The following is a 23,367-nucleotide window of genomic DNA, read 5'->3' on the forward strand; positions in this document are numbered from 1 at the left end:
TTTCCTTATCCAACATTTAAGTCTAATTCCACCAGAACAGGTAGTGTAACAGAACCAGCTACACAAAATTCCTGAAAACATTATATTATGAATATTATGAATACATTGAAACATTATTTATAAATAACATTAATTTATATTATTTATAATATATTTATAATGTATATCGAACCCATTCTTACTCTGCTATATATACATTAAGAAAAAACCACTTACTCTAAAAAAGGGAAATGACCCTAACTGGATAGAGTATATAATACGAATAAGGCTAATGAATACAGTTTTATTTTTATTAATATTCATTTAAAAATCTTTATTTATTTATTATTATAGGTTTCCTTTATTCAACATAAAAAAAAATTATTGTAGCCCCTCACAATGACCCCCTAACACACTCTTGGCTCTCCCTCAGATTTAAATATTTTAGGCGACATGGAAGGGAGCCTAGAACATGTTCGGAGGCTATCACCATTCATAACGCTAGTCTGCTGCCTATCTATAGAACAATTCTAAAGCCAGGAATTTCTCATCGCTAATTTAAAAAAAGCAGATAGCCTTCCGTCTAGCTAAATAAATAAAGTGCCCGACGTGCGTCTCACGGGCATAGACGCCGCTTTGTCAGGGGTCAGATTACCCCAATAGAGCCGTAACAGTAATCGCAGGCGTGTTTAATGCCTATTTTCGGGTGACTGATTGTACCTTCCCGTCCGGCAGCTCCACGTATCCCTCGATGTCGGTGAGGGCCGTCTTCCCAAACCTGCCGAGCTCTCCCTGCAGCTTCAGGCCGGTGAACGTGTGAGCCATTTTCCAAAACCTGTAAGGGAATCGAGAATAAAAGTTCTGCGTGAGAAGCTTTAACGTCCGAGACACAAAAACCTAACAACAGACGCAATTATAAGCTTAAAGATGCCAACAATTCATCTAATCAATTCAATTACACAGGGGCCGGCTCTCTGATTTAACTATACATTATACAGGGCTGAATCACTGACTTAACTATACATTATACAAGGTGCCGCCACACTGATTTAACTATACATTATACCGGGTTGGATCACTGCTTTAACTATACATTATACGGGGGCTGGCTAACTGATTTAACTATACATTGTACAGGGGCTGGTTAACTGATTTAACTATACATTATCCAGGGACCAGCTCTCTAACTTAACTATACATTATACAGGACATCTCACTGATTTAACTATACATTATACAGGGGGCCGGTAACTGATTTAACTATACATTATACAGGGGCCAGCTCTCCAACTTAACTATACATTACACAGGACATCTCACTGATTTAACTATACATTATACAGGGGGCCGGTCACTGATTTAACTTTACATTATACAGGGGCCAGCTTTCCAACTTAACTATACATTACACAGGACATCTCACTGATTTAACTATACATTATACAGGGTCCAGCTCTCTAACTTAACTATACATTACACAGGGCTGATTCACTGATTTAACTATACATTATACAGGGGCCGATCACTGATTTAACTATACATTATACAGGGGCCGATCACTGATTTAACTATACATTATACAGGGCTGATTCACTGATTTAACTATACATTACACAGGGCTGATTCAATGATTTAACTATACATTAGAGGATATAATGATATGCATCATAAGATGATATTTTTTAACTATCATAACACATCATTTAGTGAACAGATCGGAGTGTGCTTCCTGCTTCATCTCTATCTTTTCTTTTAAATTAGCATTCATTTCCTGTATGTTTTAACTTAGCACGATAAATGAATGAGTTAATAAGCTAGGTAATAAGGGCCAAGCGATCTGGGGGTGAATACAGGCTGGCGGTTTTAGAATCCGCTGGGCAGACGCACTTGATGTGTCCGGTGCCGCAGGTGGTGAGCTGCTTCTCATTCTCCGGAGAGAAGGTCACTTGGAAGACGTCCTGGGAGGAGGCTTTGGATCTCAGCGTGATCTTTTCCCGTCTCCAGTCCCACAGGGTCAGCATGTAATCCGGGCTGCTGCCCACGCTGGCCAGGAGAGTCCCGGAAGCATTAAAGTCTGCAAAGGTATAAGCTTCCTCGGTACCCCCTGCAGGAGACGGACAGCAGAATTACACGCGGACAGAACGCTGGACATTAAACGGCATCACTGTACTGCGTGTGAGAAGATATTGCCCAGAATACATAAATAAAAGATAATAAAAGATAATAATAATAATAATAATAGTAATAACAAACCATACGGAGGATATCAGACATCTCAGGTTTGGCCAAAGATTTTTGCTTACTTGGCCTTAAAGGGACCACGACTTTCCTTAAAGGCATCTATGGCACTTCAAGGACTGCGGATTTCTATATATTTACTGCCCTTGCTGTCAAGAACGTTTCCTTGGAAACCAGTCCTTCTACATACCCTGTGAAGTACTGATAAGCTACACCTTGTCTGTTTTTAAATAATTAAATGTTATTTCTTCCCTTATAAAAAAATGCTATTTGTTCCTGATTTTGAAGTGAGAGAATGCAAACATGCGCGGGATAGACATACGGCTCCTGAATCCACGACGAGACCAACGACTGATTAAGGTTTGAGTCTTTACAGCAGGAGAGACAGGTGACCAGACGGGCCGGATGGGGCCGATCCGTCAGGATGCTCTTACCCCTCAGTATCCTGTAGGGCCTCAGAGATGGAAACTCGTAGATTATAATATTGGGTTTGTGTCCTTTTTCTGCAACCGCAAAATATTTCTTGCTCGGATGGACCTTAAAAAGATAGACCCTCTGGGTTATCACTGACCATGATGGCTTTGAGAAAATCACTATAGTCACCTTAATTAGCTTAATACATAATTACTGACGCATTGATGGGATGGTTCACATTCATAAATTGAATGAAATGTTTGATAAACTAAACTAAATATATTTTTGCATGGCTAACAGACTAATGCTTGACCGCTACCAGGAATTAAAAATATATAAATATATAAAATATATAAATAGAATTCATTCTACACACACATACATTTTTAAAGTGAGTCCCGGTTACCAAATAGCAATATATAACTAAGAGATGTATTCATCCTCTCTAATAAATCGCTGTCATTGATACTATATTGGAAATACAGATATGTTACCTGTTTGGGGTTTGGGGAAAGCCTCGTCCCCTTTTACATGGACCGTATCCCCCCTGATAACACTCACCGCTATGGCTCCAACGCCGCCACCACTGCTGCTCCGCAAGTATCTCTGTCCCTGAGGCTTCAGCGCAAGGATAACGCAGGCGGTGCCAGCGACGTACAGCAAGGTCTGGTCATCCAGCAAGTGAAGGTTGGCTCGCCGGGTGCAATCGTAACCAAACGAGTGTCTGTATTGCATTAAGGAAATCAAAATAGCTCACAAATGTCTAAGAAAAAAATATAATTAATATATAATTAATAAATATATAAATAAATGAATTAATTAGTTAATGTGCAAGTAACTTGGTGTGGAGTTCAACGGCAAGAAGGAATGGCACATTCCAGGACCCCCCCAGTCTCTACTTTAAAACATATGTACAATATATTAATTATTTTTTTTTCCTTTTCGTTCTATTAATATAAAACATCGCATCTGTTATCCCCGGATGTGTTGTATGTGTGAGCCTTCATCTTTGGGCTAGCAACATTAAAAACATAGAATTTCCTTGGTCTCGTCTTAGATTCAGGAGCCGTATGTCTATCCCATGCATGTTTAAATTCCCTTGCTGTATTAGCCTCTACTCCCTCCGCTGGGAGGCTGCTCCACATATCTACCACCCTCTCAGTAAAGTAAAACTTCCTTCATTCCATCTAAGCCTCAGATCACTGTCTAACATGTCTCCTCCTTTCAAATAAACGTCTGTCCCTTTACTGAGGAAAGGTGCCGCTGTAAACAATGGCCCACAGAAGGATACAGGAGCTGAAGGACATTATTAGGGATTCCAGAGTCAGGGGTGATGTACGGCTGCGAGCGGATCTTCTCATAGTCATAGAAGAGGTTTTCCGGAATTGTCTCTTCGGGCTCCGGGGTTTCTCCATCTTCTTCTTTCGGTTGCTCAGCAGAAGATAAAGTTGTAGGATCTAAATCTTGAGGAACAGAATCATTTGAGGCATCTCCTGGAGAGGTTTCCCCTGCGGCATCGAGTTCACCTAAATCCTTACTGTCCCCGGGAGGCGTCTCGTCTTCACCGGTGCTTTCACCCTCTGAAAATACAGAATAAAAACGAGGAGCTCAACGTCTTCCACCAAGTGGATATCATTCATATGAGAACCTTCAGAGTGGGGGCATTCTGCGGACCCTCTGTTCCATATTCCATAGAACACTTCTTTTAGATGATAAACATTCTTATACATTATTCCAAATGATTAATTACCGTTTTGGGTGTCAGGCTGTCCCATGGGCTCCTCTGTCCCCTCTGGGGCTGCAATTTTCTCACCTTCAATTGTCTCTTCTTTGAGTAGAGACAGAAAATGATTGAAATTAAATTAAATTAAAATTAAATTTGGGGACAGCTAGATAAAAAACTTAAAGTGGTGCTTACAAATGAAAATTAAATGAAACATATTTATCTATAATATTTATCTATAATACCTCCAACGTGTATCCTGGGTAGGTTGGTACTTTACAAATAAACAATAATAATGAAAGGAGATGCTTTGCAAACAGATTTTCTTCCATATTGTCCCACATACCCCCCGTGGCCCCTGGTGGCCCTGTTGAATTTTCCTGGTCTTCAGGTCTGGGAGTTTGATGTTCTTCGCCAGGTCCCCCCACCGATGAAATCACATTTGAGACGTCTGCGTTCCCTTTTAATGGGTCTGTGGGTTCTCCGACGCCAGGTTCTTCTGCTTGGAGAACATCAACATTCAGACGTGGATAGAGGAACTTGGGTAACGGGATACATCTTGTCTCAAGTGCCAAATAATTAATGTCCTGCTACGAGGTACATGCGACGTCGTCCTCTCCGCAGCGCGTCATAAGTAACTACCAGTCTCTGTACCGGTACGGCTGCGTAAAGACTACCTACCTGCAGATCTGATGCCAAACAGTGTATCTACACTTTGCTAAAATCCTTAGTATTCTCACAAAAATAAGAACAACAAAATAATACTAAGCTTGATTGCTTTAATAATAATAATAATAATAATATTATAATTATTATTATTATTGAAAACACACTTGCAATCTGTATTATAGAAAAGGAGGACAAAAGTGGGGGAGCATCTACTTAGCAATTGGGGAAAAAATCAGGTCTGATGGGCATTATAGTCAAGCAGCGGCTGACGAATCTCACAAACCCCATGACTTGAAAGAAAAAACCTACTTTGATAAATGACAATTGTAAGCGCTCTCACCTGGAAGAGAGGTTTGACGGTCATCGTGCATCTCTATGTCCCCATTTTCATCTCTTTCTGTTCCCAGGACAGATGGAAGCCCCTGGCTCTCAACTATTTCAGTTTCTACAACAGACGAAGGTCTCCTGGTCTCATCTCTTTCTGTTTCTAGAACAGACGGAGGTCTCTTGGTCTCATCTCTTTCTGTTTCAGGAACAGACGGAGGTCTCCTGGTCTCATCTCTTTCTGTTTCTAGAACAGACGGAGGTCTCCTGGTCTCATCTCTTTCTGTTTCTAGAACAGACGGAGGTCTCCTGGTCTCATCTCTTTCTGTTTCTAGAACAGACGGAGGTCTCCTGGTCTCATCTCTTTCTGTTTCTAGAACAGATGAGGGTCTCCTGGTCTCAACTCTTTCTGTTTCAGGAACAGATGAGGGTCTCCTGGTCTCATCTCTTTCTGTTTCAGGAACAGATGAAGGTCTCTTGGTCTCATCTCTTTCAGTTTCTAGAACAGACGAAGGTCTCTTGGTCTCATCGCTTTCAGTTTCTAGAACAGATGAGGGTCTCCTGGTCTCATCTCTTTCAGTTTCTAGAACAGATGATGGTCTCCTGGTCTGATCTCTTTCTGTTTCTAGAACAGATGATGGTCTCCTGGTCTGATCTCTTTCTGTTTCAGGAACAGATGAGGGTCTCCTGGTCTCATCCCCTTCTTCCCCAGCAGCCAACTGTCTTTCGATTTCATGAGCCCCAGCTGAATGAGACTCGTCACTGCTGCTCGGAGCGTCACTCGCACTTAGAGGTGGCTCCTGTCCATCTGGCGTCACCAGCTCGTTGATGGCATCAGCTGTAGCACCGGGACCTGAAGAGACCTCAACGCTGCTTTCCGGGTTAATTCCATGATCCGCAGACACCTCAGTTGTAATGACATCCGATCCGTGTTCCTGTTCCTTGTCTCTCATAGTTGTAGCTCCTGCATGGATAATGAGCGTTAGCCAGTAGTAATAATATGTCACGGAATAGTTTTTACCCCGTACATTACCCACCTGGGGTAGGAAGGCCCGAGGATGTCTGTGCTTTATCGTGTGATGCGGACGTGTCCGTACGCTCTGCTCCAGGCTCTGTCTGTCCAGCATTTAGTTCTGAGCCGTCGGTTTCTATGGTGAGACATAAATACTCGTCTGTTTGAGCGTTTAACCTGAGCCCCTTTTCTTTATGTAACATTATATTTACAATTCCCTAATCAATAAATCAACCATTTGGGCATAAAATCCAGCCGGACCCCCTGTTATTGCCCTGCTGCTATTTGTACAAGTTAAGCTTGGGGTACGTTATATTTTGACGTACGTGGCGGTCATTGCCATGGTCCAGGAGACATTTATTTGCATATATCCCCTGGGGCAGAAAGAAATATGCAATGCATGTTACACAATAATACCACTGAGTATATCAACATCTGCCCCTTAGTATAAATCCCTGTGATACATAATATTACCCCAGTGTAGCTGCACTTGCCCTTACCCCCAGTACATGATACTGTGATACATAATATTACCTCAGTGTAGCTGCAGCAGTTACCCCTATTCCCCATGTACATATACTGCATATATCTGATACATAATATTACCCCAGTGTACCTGCAGCAGTTACCCCTTTGCCCCCATTATCTATGTACTTCATGCCCCAGCCTGTCAGTCCTTATACCTGCCCCCTCCAGTGCATCCAGCTCACTTTCCTTGGCTGCCATCTTTGTTTAAAGTCCGGTTGCTAAGAGACCCAGCTTCCAACATAACCATAGCAACGAAAAGGCGGAGAGAGGCTAAGCATGCTGGGAAATGTAGTTCCCAGAACCAACGAGAGCACCACCCGACACTGCTTAGCCAATCCCAAACATACAGGCTGTCCCTTTCCTTCTAGAGCAGGCGGGGCATGACGAAGCCTCCCGGCCGCATGCAGCTTCGTTATAACAGTCTGAACTACATCTCCCATGATGCTCGGACACCATCGTAAAAGAAGCGTACCTGTGGCTTGCTGAGCATAGTGAGAGTTGTATTTGCACATTCCTGTGGTAATGCTTTCCAGGAAAAACTCGAATACAAATAGCAAAAGTGTCCAACCTGATGTTACAGACACCCTGCTGCCTGTTATTGCCCCACCGGTTATTGGACAGAGGAATTCCATTTAATGAATGGAGTACACTGTGAATATATTAATAGCCTCCTGTCTGAGGAACCGTATCATTCAGACTCTTACCTGGTGCCCATCCCCGGAGTCCGTGTCCCCCGGTACCCGCTCGGCCCATCGCACTCAGGGTGTTCAATGTGTACGCTATATTTTGTGTCATGTTCATTTGCCCCTGGGGCTTTAAAAGCCAACGTAGCCCTTCATGAGGTGCCTCATTACCGAAAATCCGCGTTAGTTGCTAAACAGCACGTTCTGCGGGCGACCCGAGACGTCCCAAAGGCTGTAAGAAGCCACGGAATAAGGGAGCTGCTCGGCACGTGAGGAATTCGCAGGGTACCGGTGCCCGCGAGGTCCAAAGTTCAGCAGAATCTACTTTGCGCTCTTCGTTATTCGCCAAAAAGGGGCTGCACAGAAACGCTAAGCGCGCCAGCGTCATCATAGCGAAAAACTGCCACCTTTCACGCAGCGGGGTTTATTCGGGACAGTGTGCGACTGCTCATCCCTAATAAGCATTGACTGGCTAGCCCTGGATAATGTATAGTTAAAACCAGTGAGCGTTCCTCAGACACCTCAGATTTATTTATGCTTTATACAGGGCCAGCTGAAGAGAAACAAGTGACGTGAAAGCGCTAAAACCACAGCTCGCCCGTTAACTCTCCCTTTAGTAAATATACCCCAATGAACCTTGGTTAAGGGGTACCCGGCTTATGCCATGTCAGCCCCGGCAGCCCTGCAATGAACATCTCCCAGCTGTCAATCAAACCACAGTAAATAAAAAGGATTATTATACGCAGAGCGGGTATCGATCTCATGATCTCCTTGGTACGGCATGAATCCCCCCTTTTGGTTGGCGTGTAATACAGGGAGCGGACGTTTGTAATGCACTTCTATGCGTCACTTCATTTGGATTTTTGTCTTTTAAAACAATTATTAGTCCTCCCCACGCTTAGTAGGATAAAGAAAGTAGAACATATGGAAACAAAGTATTCTTCAGAAAATCACAATGTTATGAAATATTTTTATTAAGAAAGCGATAAATAAAAAGCTGTTACAGCTCGAGTTAAATATCTATATACAAGGAGAGCAAGCGTGACGGCACACGGGTCCAGCAACACGTCAGACGTTAGGAAACATGCGCGGACAGCGCAAACCAGCCTTCATCTTTCTCTCGTCCAGCCTGCCGGAAACAAGCACAAGGTTGGCAAAAAAAACATGTAATCTGCTACACAAAAAGCGCGCACCCTCAATGCCGAATGCCCATGACTAAGTGTGAAACACGTCAGACGCACCATTCCCCCATTTTGGGTAGCGCCTCTTTGCTGTGCTGCCGTTTGGTTAAATGTTTCTCCCTCTTCCCACAAAGGGAAAAAGTAAGAGAAAATCTTTTTTTGTGAATTATTTTTGATAAAATAAAAAAATAAATACAATGAGCTCAGCGATACCATTGTGACATCACTGGCATACATAATATGTACGAGAGATTACATTTCGTAAGGCTGGGGGTTGGGACCTTTCATTTATGCCTCCGCCGAGACCTGCCTGCTTCATTTACCAGATTCCCAACCTAGAGCAAAGCTAATAGCTGCCAGCGCCCCTGAAGTCCCTACTACAGACTTCATACTATATTCAGCGGGCCTGAGGTTGCGGTCCATTGAAAGCAAACCTTTTCAACCCCTAAGCAGTGAACCCAAAGTTCTAAGGACCCATGAGCCGCTCTGCACCTTTGTCCTCTGCCCAAACGTCTGAGGTCTCCCTCCTCCCGAAGTATTTAGAGTCCGGGCAGTCCTGTCAGACAAGCTGGAAGACACAAGAAAAGGAAAGGATTATCGCGCTGACATCAGCCTGTTCTTCTATTTTACTTTTCTACGGAAGATGTAATAATCAAAAATATAACAATATATTACATGACTTTCTTTATATATAGAGCGCCATCTACAGACAGAAACAGTTAATACAGACCGACAGCTCGACTTACCTCCTCCTGCTAACGCTGCCGGCAGGAGACGGCGTCTCGGACAGGGGGGACTCGTTCAGGTGAAGCATTGGAACGGGAACCTCTAATTTCCTTCCTCCACTTCCTGAAACACGAGCGCAGGGAGACATCAGCACAACGTACATTGTTAGAAATGCAAACCAATGGTACAAAAATATATAAAAATTGTGAGTGTCAGTAAAAACTTGAAATTCTAAACAAAATTACCTTTTTCTACGTAGGACGTGCATGGCACAGTATCCCTCCGGGTAGTATTTAAAATATTTGGGGCTAGTTAATGGTGCAGAGGTTATACCTGCAGCAGCAGGGCTCCATTATCGGATAGAGATCCTTTTAGGGATCTCTCATACATTGTATGCCAGTGATGTCATTTTTTTAATATAAAAAAATTAAACAATCTTTTTTTTCTTTTTCGCTTTGTGGGAGGGGGGAGAATAGTTGCTCACTCTCTTCCCTCCAATCTCCCCATCACTGATCACACTGATCAGTCAGCAGGGCTCCATAGACTTGCATTGATGATTGCTGTCAGATATTTTATGATAGAAAACATGTATTCCATATATTCTGTACTTTACATGAGCACAAAATGGAGTCAGAGCCATTTTATTTTACTTAATCATGTAGTGATTATTTCTTTTAGTCCTTGTTCTTTCTATAATCGAGAACAAAGGAGTATTCATGTATAATGATGTTTCAGCGTATATATGATACAATTAATGTTATCTTCCATGAGAAAGTTAAGGAGTAGACACTGCATATCTTTAGAAATGTAACTTGGAATGGGGGATACATGGGAAGACCACCAAGACCTGAGTTACTATCTAGGAAGTAACATTTGGCGATTAGGGTGACCAAGGATAAATTCCTAACACATATGTAATGGTTTTAAGTTAATTCTTAGACCAGAGCGTCTCTCACAGGTAAATTAAGAAATTACAACGGTGTCAATATGAGTAGAAATTCTAATTATAATGGGTAAAACCCACCGTTATGATTGGAGAATTCCAATCAAGAGGTGGAGGCTTTGATAATAAGCCCTGTCTTTAAAAGCTTATGTCTTTAATAAAAAAAAAGAAGGGGAGAGACCTTAAGATCGCACCCTGAAATGGACAGACCCTGACGGACTTATTCACCAAATTTACCCCAGAGAATTGGAATCTTAAGATTCTGGCACCATATTTCACTCTTGGGGAGTTACTTTGAGTTCTAACCTATATAACTGGTAGAAAGTTATATTCTTTTCCACTTAATTTCTTGCCAATGAACCTGGATTAATTTCTACAAGGACCGGTGGGACAACAGCAACAAGTGATGGTAATTATAATTGTTTTATTATTCTGAATAGAGGTGAATTTTGTCTTCTTCGTATAGAATTCCCTGTTTCTGGGAAGTACTATATTGCATTATTGTATATGACTGTGAGACTGCAGCTTATAACCCGTGATAATAACAATAATGAAAAGGTATTTTTACCTATAGATGAAGTTTGACATTATTTGCCTCTATTAGGAACTTCACTAATACTCTTAGACAATTAAATTATTTTTAATTTGTTATATTAGTTGAACTAATATTAGAGAGATAGTGATATCTTTATTACTGCCCTGATTATTATCAATTTTTGGTTGCTGAGTGGGATGGAAATTAATTGTGTGTTAGACTCATAAAGTAGTAACTCATATTGATAACTATCGATAATATACTGTATTTGAATTGATTCATTTTTGACATGTTTTAAGAACTTTGTGTTTTATATTATGCACTGTGTGACTCATATATAGATTTTATAAATTGTATTCACAATAAATAATATTTTTGATTGACTATCTTGGTGATATCTATCTAATTTGAATTATAATTTTCGGCGATCTGAAAGGATTTAGGATCGGAGATAAAATATAGGGTATCTCCTTAAATTCATATTGTGGATGTGGTACTACAATATTTGATAGCGTCGTTATTTTGCGTATGTGATAAAATATTGGTTTTGCCTATTTTGTCTCATTAATATCCCTAACATTGCAATGCATGTGATCAGCCAGCAGGGGGAGACCCGCGCATTCCTTACGAAAGGAGCGATAATGCAGCTGTATACAGACGTTGGGTCCTTACCTGCATCGCTCTGCGGGGTGATCGGAGAGATTGCTGGGGAGACTACAGAGCTTTGCTTTTGTCGCTCGATGAGGCCGAGCAGCTTTTCCCGCGCCTCTGCACTCTGCCGGTTGAGTTCAGCGATTCTCATCTCCAGGCTCACTGGAGCAGAGTCGGCCTCGCTGCCCTGCAAGATCTACCAGCAGAAACAGAAGTCTCAAATTTAGCCCAGTATGAAATGTCAACCCGGATCCCATACCTCATCAAGTTTAAGGAACAGCCTTCCAGCAGAAGAGGTAAAGATTAATCCAGAAAGTGAATTCAAGCCTCTGCGGGATAGGTACAGGGCCCTGGAAATCTCAAGTCCTGGACCAAATTGAACATCGCAATCATACCAGCAAGGAATTTTAACTGAATCAGTAACTTAAGACTTCTTTTTCTAGAAAAGACTAAGATCTCAATATGTCTTGTTTTGGGATACAGAAGAGAGGGGGATGGGAAAGAGACTTTTAAATACATAAAAGAGATTTAACCAATACAGGAGGGACGTTTATTTGAAAGGAGGAGAAACTTAACAAGGGTCCATAATCTAACACTAGAGGGTCAGCGGCTGAGATGGAATGGAAGGAAGTTTTACTTTACTGAGAAGATGGTAGGTAAGCGGAACAGCCTCCCAGCAGAAGTGGTAGAGGGTATTTAGAAATTACATTGGATAGACATACAGCTCCTGAATCTAAGACGAGACCAACGACTGATTAAGGTTTGAGTCGTTACAGCAGGAGAGACGGGGGCCTGATTGGGGCCGATCTGCTGGCAGGTTCTTGGTTTCTTAGTGCCGTTGCTTCTCTATGTTTACTCATTACAATCAAACGTCCTTATAATGATCACAGAAACGTTAAATATAAAAAAGTTCCCACTAGGAAGCCGCACCTTTGTATCCCTTGGTCGCTGGGGTTCTCTGGAGTTGTCCTCGTGTCCCGCCTGAGGATGGAGGGTTTCTGTGGAGCGGTTGATTTGTCTTAGATAGGATTTGAGGGCCGAGTTCTCCTGTGCCAGCTGAGCCATACGGGACTCTATGTCCTGGGGGCTGACACCCCGGCCCCCATCGCCTTCAGTTACAGGATTACGGACTTGGACCTCCCGGTGAGCAGGTTGGAGGAGCCTTGGGGGATCTGCCTGGGAAGGAGACAGTGGCTGCGGCAGAACACGAGCCTGGCCCGGGCTCGCACCATTTAGTGGATCCATCTTTTGCGGTGCACGGCTTGTCTGCCACATACCGGCGGTCTGCCCCGACGCTTCCCCTGTTCTCAGTCTCTGGATGTCTCTACAAGGAGGACTGAGGCGTTTCACAGACGTTAAACGATGGCTTTCGGGGTTGTCTTGTTCAGAGCTGCTGGAAGCCGACATATTTGTTTGCGATGATGGAACGGCTTGGGTCATCTTCTGAAATACTGTGATAAAAAAAACCTTCGGCTGTTATCTACGGTACCGGAAACCACGTCTATCAGCATGATTATCCCCAGACAATAAACAGAATTAAGGAAGGGGGTCTCCTGGCATTGATTTAAACCCTGACAAGCGTGGCTCTTCTCATGCGGGAAGGGTGAGCCCAGCCTGGGTATTTCGTTTATTACACGGCTGGGAGAATAAATGAAGTGATTAATAGTGATTTGCACATTACTTAGAGATCCAGTGCAGACCTTTACCAATCCCTGGTGTGATACGCGTTACAGATGCGGTTTGCCACATACTGTCAGGGGAGCAATAATTTTACTTACATGCCGACTGGTTCATGAATTCCTGACGGGACTGCTGCCTGGGAGGCGATAACATGACAGCCGGCTGGAAAACATGCGCAGGGAGAGACGCCTCGTGTCCTGGCTTTTCTGGGGAAACATACGCGTGGCAGATGGGCTCATGGGCACTTCCCGGGAACTCCGCAGCTTTCATGCCTGCGAGAGAAGGAAGATCAGAGCCTGTGAACACGTTTCACCCCACTAGCGCATCTCCCGCGATCACAGGAATCTTCTAGGGGGTCATCTACACAAACTACACATTCAGACGTCTGCCCGTGGCACTGAAATGGTCAATTATACACTTCGCTTTATAACAAAAGAAAAAGATCTCAGTATTAACCCCTTAAGGACAATGGATTGTCCTTAAAACACATTGACAATGCACTGCAAGCCCGTACATGTCATGAAGGAGTTAATAAAAAAGTTTTACAAAGCGGCATATGACAACTTACTATGAGCCACATCCAATAAATAAATATATAGATATAATATATATTATATACACACACACACATTTACAGACTGCCCCAGAGCAGCCCCTCTCGGGATACAGTCTAGACGGGGTATTAAGCAGGCCGCGTCTCTTACCAGACCCCCGGTGTAAGCTCCTGGCGTGCACGCTTTCTGAATCTGAGTCCCGCACAGGGTGGTTTTTTATGGCCTTGGCGGGTACAGACAGGGGGTCTTCCGTTTCTGTAAAGTTGGGCTGGAGGTCAGTCTGTGAAGAGAAGAGAATATAGGTCCATCGTGCCACCCGTTCTTAGAAACCCCCTAATGTGTAAATTCCTCGGAGCGCTTCTGCTCCATTTTCTGGACCGGAAGGGCTCTGGGACCGCAGGAAAAGCCTAAACAACGGAGCGGACGCAGGTGAGAAGACAGATCGTTATCCCTCATCCGAGATTCTTCTGGCTTCAAGCATTTCGTATAAGGGATACTCAACCTGTACATCTGTTAGACAGGTGCGCGCAGCCATCGCCTATTAGCCGGTGGCCTGGGGGTCCGCATCCGAGTATGAGCCGAGTAAGACATGTTTATAGACACTAAGGAAGCGCACAGTCGTTTAAACGTACTTCACTGTCTGCGTCCCCTCTCTTGAGCATGAGAATTTCAGCGGTCAGCGCGTCGATCAGTGCCCTCTGTTCCTTCAGCTCTCTCTGCATGGCTCGCCTCTCCAGGACCTCCTGACGCAGCTGAATATCACTCTATAAGAAGGACTCGTGTTAAAGCTGCCGTTCCACCAACACTTCTGAATTTTACCCTTCAGTAGCTGAAAGCAGCCTTAGAAACATCGTTCCTATTCCAGTTAAACGCTCAGCTTGTTCCCAAAAATAATTTAATCAGGTTAAAGTTTGTCTTGTTTTTTTCTTTTGTTGTTGCGGGTACCCTTTAATTGCCAAGTGGCACAGAAGCAGGCACTGATAAGGCTGTTGTCACAGAAACCGATCAGTTTTGTGTACGTGACCAAATAAAATAATAAATGTTTTGTGCAACAGCAGCCTTAATTACATTTTCCAATGAAATCAAATTATATGAGATGCATAAAAAATAAACAAAAAACATTTCTCTAGAGAACACAAAATCTGTTTGGATGGCAGTAGGAGGATTTCTCATCATTTCAAAAGAAGGAGAAATGTTACAGCTAGACTTCATAATCAAAGTAGAAGGTCCGGGGGCTTAGATGTAATGTCTAGAAGTTTTACTGAGAGGGTGGTGGAATAGTGCAACAGCCTCCCAGTAGAAGTGGTAGAAGATAATACAGTAAGGGAATTTTAAATGTGCATGGGATAGAATCAGGAGCCATATGCCCAAAACTAGACCGAGGAGAGAGGCAGAGAGAATATATATATTTTATATACCGGTATATATATATATATATATATATATATATATATATATATATATATATATATATATATATATATTCCAGAGACGGGTAACACTTACCTCTTTCAGGTAAGTCACCACTCGCCTTAAGGAGTTCACAAGAGACATGGTGAATCCCGTTAACCCTTGGGGTTCCTGTGTGGGGGTAATTGCACGCCCCGTCAGCTTCTCATACTCCTCCAGCTCGTGTTCTACTTCCTGGGTCAAGTGGTTCAAGATTTCTAGATTGGAGGGACTGTGCCTGGGGGGCGCAGGGGTCCCGGACACAAAGCGCTCGCTATTATCTGAAGAATTCACGTCTAAAGGGTTTTTCTTCTTTCCTGTGAAATTAGAGATTTTCATGTTACAGGTGTTCACGGGGGGAGGGGGTAGAACGCGTTTCACCAACAAATCATTTCAGGGAGAAGAGATTTTTAGGTTTATTTGCTACTCCAGGAAACGGATTCACGGCCAAGCATAAATCCTACCCATCTTCACAGAAACACAGAACCCGCCAGCAGACCGGCCCCATCCGGCCCCCCGTCTAGTCCCCCTTTTCTCCTGCTGTAACGACTCAAACCTTAACCAGTTGTTGGTCTCGTCTTAGATTCAGGAGCCATATTGTCTATCCCATGTATGTTTAAATTTCCTTGCTATATTACCCTCTACCTCCTCTGTTGGGAGCCTGTTCCACTTATCTACTACCCTCTCAGTAAAGTAAAACTTCCTCCCATTCCATCTCAGCCTCTTTGGATTATGACCAGCCACTTCTGCCGTTCCAATTTCAATAATACAGGACAACTGAAGACTTGACATAATCAATAGTCAATCACAAAAGGAGGTACGTCTGTTATCAAAGAATCTTAATAAAGTCCTGACCCGATTTAACAAACTGATATTAGCAAATACTGTTCCCCAGTGCGCTATATACAAGCCTGACAAGGCAGAGACAAAATCAGGTAAAGACGGAGAAGAGGTAAACACTAAAGTATATAAAACACATTCAGCGTTGAATAAAATAAAAGCAGGTAGTGGCTGGTGGACATCTTCAGAAAAAGTAGAACGTCTATAAAAGCGCATGAACTGAACGACTGACCCTCTACATGAAAACAAGACTAGACGTTCTACGAATGCACGGTTTGAATATAATACAATAATAACGATCGTTAATTAACTCAGACCTTTGGCACTCTGTTTCTTGCTTGCCTTCGGCTGCGGGTTGAGAACTTGGCCAGTCATGGAGCGCGAGTCGCCCGCCTCTTGTTCTTCCTCTCCAAGACGTGTTTTTACTCTTTTCACTGCTGCGGTGGCATTTAATGCTAAATATAAAAAAAATATATATATAAAAAAACAGCACCGAACTACACGCAACAATCCTGAAAAGGACGGTTCAATTAACCCGATGTCATTAAAGCGGAAAACGCGTAATAATTACACAGGGACGTACCTGTCTGACCCGGGGGAAGAGGATCAGCTTTAGCTGGGGTAACAAACTCCAGGTCCGGATTCTCCTCTTCATTCAAAACACGGCCAGCTCTAGAAGATAAACGCATAGAATGGTCATCACGCGATGGGAAAGACAGGAATTCAACGCGGATTCAGTCTGATCAGCGTGAGACAGGCGGAAATGCGCCGAGAGCCGTCGGGAACTAAATGAAGAGCAGTGACCTTGCATGCGGTGGGCCAGTGATATCGCATTTAGAGTTAATGGGCCTTTAATATAAACGAGAAGTTTAGATCTGTGACTGATTTGGTACAATTTGCTATTTTTAATTAAAATTGCCTGACCTGAAAATCTCTCCCCCACTTTCAGAACCAATTATTAATAATTAGCAACAATAGGGGAGAAGTAACTTAACAGAATCATGCAGATCATAAGAACAGCACGTTAAGGCGGTTGCTCCCATGGTATAAACATAAAGCAGGTCCTAATACATACATGCTGATTGTTTTATTTAGTATACGAAATCGTAACAGGCAGACATTAGGAAAGTGAAACAAGCACTTTAGGTAAGCCTGTGTTGTGAGCGATATCCCATTAAGGGGGTGATTTATTACCGTTGCTTTTGCAACTTTTTTTAGGACGCTTGTTCTGATGGAAGGATCGGAGAAACATACAGATGTGTAACCCACAAACAATAGATGTGTAATCCACAAACCCCCCCACCATCAGGACAGTCTGTATGGATTTACGAAGCCCACGGATTCTCCCTCTACCTTGAATAATGATGCATCTTTATTATCAGCTTGATGTAAGCATTTGATTTTACCCACAAAACATATGAAAGGTAATGAGCTCTGACACATGCCTTCCTTTACCCAACTCTTTCACGTGACCCCCGATCATATTATCTATTATCACCAATCTAATTATTCCTCCCCTCGCTCTGTAAGCAGACCACTGCGTCTGCTCAGCCCTGCCATCCACTTCCTAAATGGCACCCGACTATCCCGTACCAAATCCTTCCCAGCAGCCGTATTACACACAGCACGACGGCTGGCTGCACGGAGCGGCTCGGGAAAGCACTGCGCATGGCAGGTTCTCTATACGATCGTGGCAATCTGTGTACAGACAGGTCACTTAGAGAAAGAACAAATGAGGGCCACCAAAGCCCACTCACCTCCTGGCACGCACTCGAGGGTAAAAGCTTTCGGCTGCTTCTTGTTCTTCATCACTTTGCACCAAAAAGCTAAATGACTTTTCCACCTCATTCAGAGCCTAATTCAAAACAAGAAAGGAAAGATCAGAATAATCTTAATTAAAGCCATCTTGTTCCATCGGTTTACCTTTTATTTTTGTGTTCGCAGAATACAGCACTCATTGTACATTTTAATGTTAAAACACCATTAAACGATGTGTAAACGGTAGGTGCTTTTTTCTCATGGCTCCTATACCTGTGGGTCCATCGTTGACTGACTTAGAATAGAGAGACGTGTCGGTGGATCCTTCTTCTGAACTATGGGACCCCGGGAGGTTTCCAGATCACAAGAAGGCGCCAGGGTCACATCAGGGAACCCTAAAAATGAGGGAGAAAAGGACAAGAAGTAGGTAAGGGACTACATGGACTGTCATGGACACTTTGCCTGTAGCTGCAGTATTAGACGTTAGAACCCACTGACCTGCCCAGCGACGGGGGGGGGGGCATATAGTCTTATGTGTAATACATGTACCTGTTTGTTTCCAGCTTAAAAAGCTCTTGGTTAGTCTGTACAATAAATTTAACATCAAATTAAGTCACTGTAATTTACAACATTCTGCAGGGATTACACCAACTATATCCGCTTCCGTACCATAAAAAGGTGAAGAGAATAAAACATGCTGTGCTAAATAGCTTGTTTTTCTTCAGACCCAAGTATATGTTGATCCGTACATTTACTACTAATTTTGCTGCACATCGATGATATTAATATTATATAATTTGATATACGAGTTAAGATGCAAGTACAGAAATGGCTGGATTGTAAGTGACTACATTTCAGGTTTTTGTTATCATTTGGCGTGGATTTAAAGGGCAGACATGTTAAAAACAGAGAGCGCGCCGCTCCAGGTCTGCGTGTCTGCTGAGAACGCACACAGCGAGGCAGAATACAGATTCCCAACCTACCCGAGCGTCTACGAGGAGCGTCTCCAAACAGATCCTTCACAACGGCCAGCGCTCTGTCCGAATCCTCCAGGATATCCTTTAGGGAATACTGCTCACAGAGGATCTGATGGGAGAAGCACACGAGACAGACGTTATTTAAAGCCCCCCACGCCAAATCCGTCATAACATACATCACGCTGGAATTAAAGGGCGCTTTTATAAAACTTCTCACCAGGACAGGAGTTACTGTAAGATGGACTTTGTTCAGTGTGGGGGGGGGGCATGCTTTTTATTTATTTTTTTGTTTTGTTACTGCTTCATAAGTAACAGAGCAACATATATGTTAAAGCTGGAAGCTGTGGCCTCCCATGAGCGACTTGTGAAGCCTTGGAATAGAGAGTTACCATAGAATGCGTTATACAGAGGACATCAACAACAACAAAAAAATAAAAGTAAAAAAGAAAATAATATTTCCTCCTTATTTGCAGGAGATTTAATTCCCTTAAAGAGATGGATAAATGTTTTGTTCTGAAAGCTGTATTGGGAGCAATTCACAGATAACAGAAATAAGAGAAAAGAAAAGTGTAATATCCTGAATTAGAAACTGCATCAGGGATGTAATAAAAATGAGAATTCTTACCTAGTAATTCCTTTTCCTTGTCCATTTCCAAGGTGGCACACTTTACCTGTGCCACCTGGAATGGCAAGGAAATTACATTAAAAATCTAATCCGCATTTGAAAACATGTTCTTTGTAATTCCGTACGAATAAGTCAGACAGGCCCACTGGCTCTTGGAGACATAGGGGTTTATTCACTAAACTACAGAGAGTTTGCAAGAGGGTTGCGGTTTCAGCAAACGCTGGCAAATGTCTCCAATACGAAGAGCTGAGCTGGTCCTGTGCAACGAGACAATGAAGAAATCTCGCTTATTTAACTATACATTATTCAGGGCCAGACAAGCACTTTCTGCAGCAGAAGCTCACTGGACTCTGTCCTTCATAATGTATAGTGAAGCCAAGACCACAACTCTCCAGCAAACTCTCCCTTTAGTGAATAAACTCTTTTTTCAGAAGAATGTAACACAGTCCAGGTCAAAGAGGAAGAGAAAACACTACCTTTCTTGCGATGTCATAACGTCTCTCTGCCAAGGGGTCGGGACCACCGCTACTTAGGTTGTGCTTTTTCTTCAGGGGTTTGTTTTGGAGTTCCCAGTGGGCCAGCCACTGGTTTTTGGATTTGTGTATCTCATGCCGGTGGACCTATGAATAAACAATACAGGAGAGGTGCAAACAGAACGGTACGTGCACATACACGAGACGGAAAGGACTTCAGACTTCGCTAGCAAGAAGGATAGTGAATGTACAGATTATATAGTACTTTAGGTTTCTATATGTCCCCCCGGGAAAGCCTGGAGACGCAGGAGGTTTAGCACAGTACATGCATATGCCCTGCCACGTTTTCAGGCGTTCCTTTCATGCTAGTCTTTCTCAATTCAGCCTTCGGACACTAACAGTCCGGGTTTTATGCATCTCCCTCCTGGAGCAGGACGCAGTACTTACTAAATCCTGCCCTGTTACCATGCCTTGAGGACTGGCTTGGGAACCGCGGCTCTATGCAATTTGTATAATGAGGCCATGTAGAAAAGGACCCCTTTAGGATCAACGGGCATAAGATGTATTAAAAAATATATATATTTATGATGATAATCATGTTATTTCTATACATAATGGAACACTGGCTAATTGCTATATTAAATAACCCTGTACGCAACACTGAACAACGAAGGGTGCAACTACAGCCCAAACGTGAAAGTTTATCTGACCACTCACCAGCTCTTCAGGGGTTGCTCGATGTACAGAGAGATCTTGAACGGTACTCTGTAAAATAAAGAACACAATAAAATGTATACTGTCCCAGGCTGATGCTGGTTGGGCTTAAACTTCAGACAACCAATGCTCTCCAGAGCTGTACAGCAGACCTCAGTGATAAAACGTGACAGAGACATCATATATTGTTGTCAAGCAGTAGGAGGAAAGTTACTTTTGGTAAATTTAAGCTGTCAGTCCAGTTTTTTTTTCCCTTTGCGACACTGTGACACTGAGGGGGAGCATTTTACAGAGTATACAGATAAAGTACCCCTGCCTTCCATCTACGGAACATGTAACTGGGGGTCTGCAAGAGAGCGGAACCCCATGACTTCTATATGCAATATGAAGGGCCAACCCAAGGGCGTTTCTCTTGCATTGGCCCTGTATAATGTATAGTTATACCACTGAGATGTCCTGTATAAGATGTGAGATTTCTTGAAAGTCATCTCATCGATTTAATTATACATCATACAGGGCATCTTGCCGATTTAGCACAGCCCCTTCCATGCAAGAAGTGCCATATAATGCCTACTGGTGTCAGAGGGCTTAACTTTTTAGTTCACTTGCAAAGTCTCAATTAACTGAATACACCCTAGAAAGTTTGGGGGTCATAGCTTTAAACACAAATTTGTGAGTACTGTAGGGATTCTGGTGTCTAGCGGTAAAGGTGAAGCAATCGTAATGAACATTCGGCGATTAACACTTACAACCAGAAGTTCTCTTCCTATTACATTCATGCAGGTTAAATGTCAGGAGAGGCTCAATAATAACAGGGAGAAATAAAAACTCACATCCCATTGCTGTCTCGGCTGCGTCTTCTTTCCCGGTTTTGTTGGCTTCCGTCGGAGGGAACGGCCGCCCGGAGCTCTCAGAAAAGACATCTGTGGAACGAGTATATTTAAGGGTAATCAATATGAAAACGCATATCATCCACCCCATATAAGAGACGTAATGACTATTTCACTGCGCTGTATAGAAACGATCTTAAGACACGCCAAGGGATTTTAAAAAAAAACCCAAAACATAAAAAAATAAGTCCCTTATCCCAGCGCAGAGACCAATATACCAGTATAAACCCAGCGCCAGTCCCTTATCCCAGCGCAGCGACCCATATACCAGTATAAACCCAGCGCCAGTCCCTTATCCCAGCGCAGAGACCCATATACCAGTATAAACCCAGCGCCAGTCCCTTATCCCAGCGCAGCGACCCATATACCAGTATAAACCCAGCGCCAGTCCCTTATCCCAGCGTAGAGACCCATATACCAGTATAAACCCAGCACCAGCCCCTTATCCCAGTGCAGAGACCCATATACCAGTATAAACCCAGGGCCAGTCCCTTATCCCAGTGCAGAGACCCATATACCAGTATAAACCCAGCGCCAGCCCCTTATCCCAGCGCAGAGACCCATATACCAGTATAAACCCAGCGCCAGCCCCTTATCCCAGCGCAGAGACCCATATACCAGTATAAACCCAGCGCCAGTCCCTTATCCCAGTGCAGAGACCCATATACCAGTAAAAACCCAGCGCCAGTCTCTTATCCCAGTGCAGAGACCCATATACCAGTATAAACCCAGCGCCAGTCCCTTATCCCAGTGCAGAGACCCATATACCAGTATAAACCTAGCGCCAGCCCCTTAGCCCAGTGCAGAGACCCATATACCAGTATAAACCCAGCGCCAGTCCCTTATCCCAGTGCAGAGACCCATATACCAGTATAAACCCAGCGCCAGTCCCTTATCCCAGCGTAGAGACCCATATACCAGTATAAACCCAGCGCCAGTCCCTTATCCCAGTGTAGAGACCCATATACCAGTATAAACCCAGCACCAGCCCCTTATCCCAGTGCAGAGACCCATATACCAGTATAAACCCAGGGCCAGTCCCTTATCCCAGTGCAGAGACCCATATACCAGTATAAACCCAGCGCCAGTCCCTTATCCCAGCGTAGAGGCCCATATACCAGTATAAACCCAGCGCCAGCCCCTTATCCCAGTGCAGAGACCCATATACCAGTATAAACCCAGCGCCAGTCCCTTATCCCAGTGCAGAGACCCATATACCAGTATAAACCCAGCGCCAGCCCCTTATCCCAGCGCAGAGACCCATATACCAGTATAAACCCAGTGCCAGTCCCTTATCCCAGCGCAGAGACCCATATACCAGTATAAACCCAGTGCCAGTCCCTTATCCCAGTGCAGAGACCCATATACCAGTATAAACCCAGCGCCAGCCCCTTATCCCAGCGCAGAGACCCATATACCAGTATAAACCCAGCGCCAGCCCCTTATCCCAGCGCAGAGACCCATATACCAGTATAAACCCAGCGCCAGTCCCTTATCCCAGTGCAGAGACCCATATACCAGTAAAAACCCAGCGCCAGTCTCTTATCCCAGTGCAGAGACCCATATACCAGTATAAACCCAGCGCCAGCCCCTTATCCCAGTGCAGAGACCCATATACCAGTATAAACCCAGCGCCAGTCCCTTATCCCAGTGCAGAGACCCATATACCAGTATAAACCTAGCGCCAGCCCCTTAGCCCAGTGCAGAGACCCATATACCAGTATAAACCCAGCGCCAGTCCCTTATCCCAGTGCAGAGACCCATATACCAGTAAAAACCCAGCGCCAGTCTCTTATCCCAG

General features: G+C 43.6%; 3 protein-coding genes across 3 annotated transcripts in view; all 3 read right to left on the reverse strand.

The window, feature by feature from the left end:
• Positions 1–4,435, reverse strand: part of CFAP44 (cilia and flagella associated protein 44) — a 29,411-nt gene extending 24,976 nt beyond the window's left edge. Inside the window, exons 1-6 of the mRNA XM_053457385.1 lie at positions 4,382–4,435; positions 3,923–4,211; positions 3,193–3,355; positions 2,652–2,754; positions 1,867–2,083; positions 700–814 (exon numbers count right to left, since the gene is read on the reverse strand). Of these exons, the coding sequence (XP_053313360.1) occupies positions 700–814; positions 1,867–2,083; positions 2,652–2,754; positions 3,193–3,355; positions 3,923–4,211; positions 4,382–4,406 (912 nt within the window). The 5' untranslated portion in view covers positions 4,407–4,435. The remainder of the gene's footprint in view (positions 1–699; positions 815–1,866; positions 2,084–2,651; positions 2,755–3,192; positions 3,356–3,922; positions 4,212–4,381) is intronic.
• A 155-nt stretch (positions 4,436–4,590) lies between these two features.
• On the reverse strand, positions 4,591–7,958 carry LOC128475440 (microtubule-associated protein futsch-like). The gene is made up of 5 exons (XM_053457938.1): positions 7,860–7,958; positions 7,360–7,426; positions 6,385–6,495; positions 5,364–6,311; positions 4,591–4,853 (listed from the first exon to the last, which is right to left on the reverse strand). Exons 1-5 carry the CDS (start codon positions 7,956–7,958, stop codon positions 4,591–4,593), a joined length of 1,488 nt encoding a protein of 495 aa, XP_053313913.1.
• Positions 7,959–8,523: 565 nt separating this feature from the next.
• SPICE1 (spindle and centriole associated protein 1) lies at positions 8,524–21,599 on the reverse strand. Its single transcript, XM_053454235.1, has 17 exons — positions 21,510–21,599; positions 20,680–20,727; positions 19,966–20,109; positions 18,871–18,973; positions 18,161–18,282; positions 17,887–17,984; positions 16,713–16,801; positions 16,447–16,584; positions 15,347–15,606; positions 14,473–14,604; positions 13,991–14,120; positions 13,385–13,558; positions 12,537–13,057; positions 11,628–11,802; positions 9,498–9,600; positions 9,244–9,319; positions 8,524–8,699 (listed from the first exon to the last, which is right to left on the reverse strand). Exons 1-17 carry the CDS (start codon positions 21,597–21,599, stop codon positions 8,646–8,648), a joined length of 2,457 nt encoding a protein of 818 aa, XP_053310210.1. The 3' UTR covers positions 8,524–8,645.
• Between the last annotated feature and the right edge of the window lie 1,768 nt (positions 21,600–23,367).

The sequence above is a fragment of the Spea bombifrons genome, chromosome 2 (genome assembly GCF_027358695.1).
Source record: "Spea bombifrons isolate aSpeBom1 chromosome 2, aSpeBom1.2.pri, whole genome shotgun sequence".
In the NCBI taxonomy this organism is placed as follows: Eukaryota; Metazoa; Chordata; class Amphibia; order Anura; family Pelobatidae; genus Spea; species Spea bombifrons.

Bases quoted from the DNA above. Each gene is read 5' to 3' on its own strand.
- LOC128475440 (XM_053457938.1), bottom strand. From the start codon at position 7,958: ATGACGCTGGCGCGCTTAGCGTTTCTGTGCAGCCCCTTTTTGGCGAAT. The intron at 6,496-7,359 runs GTACGCTTCTTT...GTCTCACCATAG, and splicing joins CTATGCTCAGCAAGCCACAG to AAACCGACGGCTCAGAACTA. The intron at 6,312-6,384 runs GTGGGTAATGTA...TTATCCATGCAG, and splicing joins CTCGGGCCTTCCTACCCCAG to GAGCTACAACTATGAGAGAC.
- SPICE1 (XM_053454235.1), bottom strand. From the start codon at position 21,599: ATGTCTTTTCTGAGAGCTCCGGGCGGCCGTTCCCTCCGACGGAAGCCA. The intron at 20,110-20,679 runs GTGAGTGGTCAG...GTTTATTCATAG, and splicing joins GAGCAACCCCTGAAGAGCTG to GTCCACCGGCATGAGATACA. The intron at 17,985-18,160 runs GTATAGGAGCCA...GTTTTGAATTAG, and splicing joins AGTCAACGATGGACCCACAG to GCTCTGAATGAGGTGGAAAA.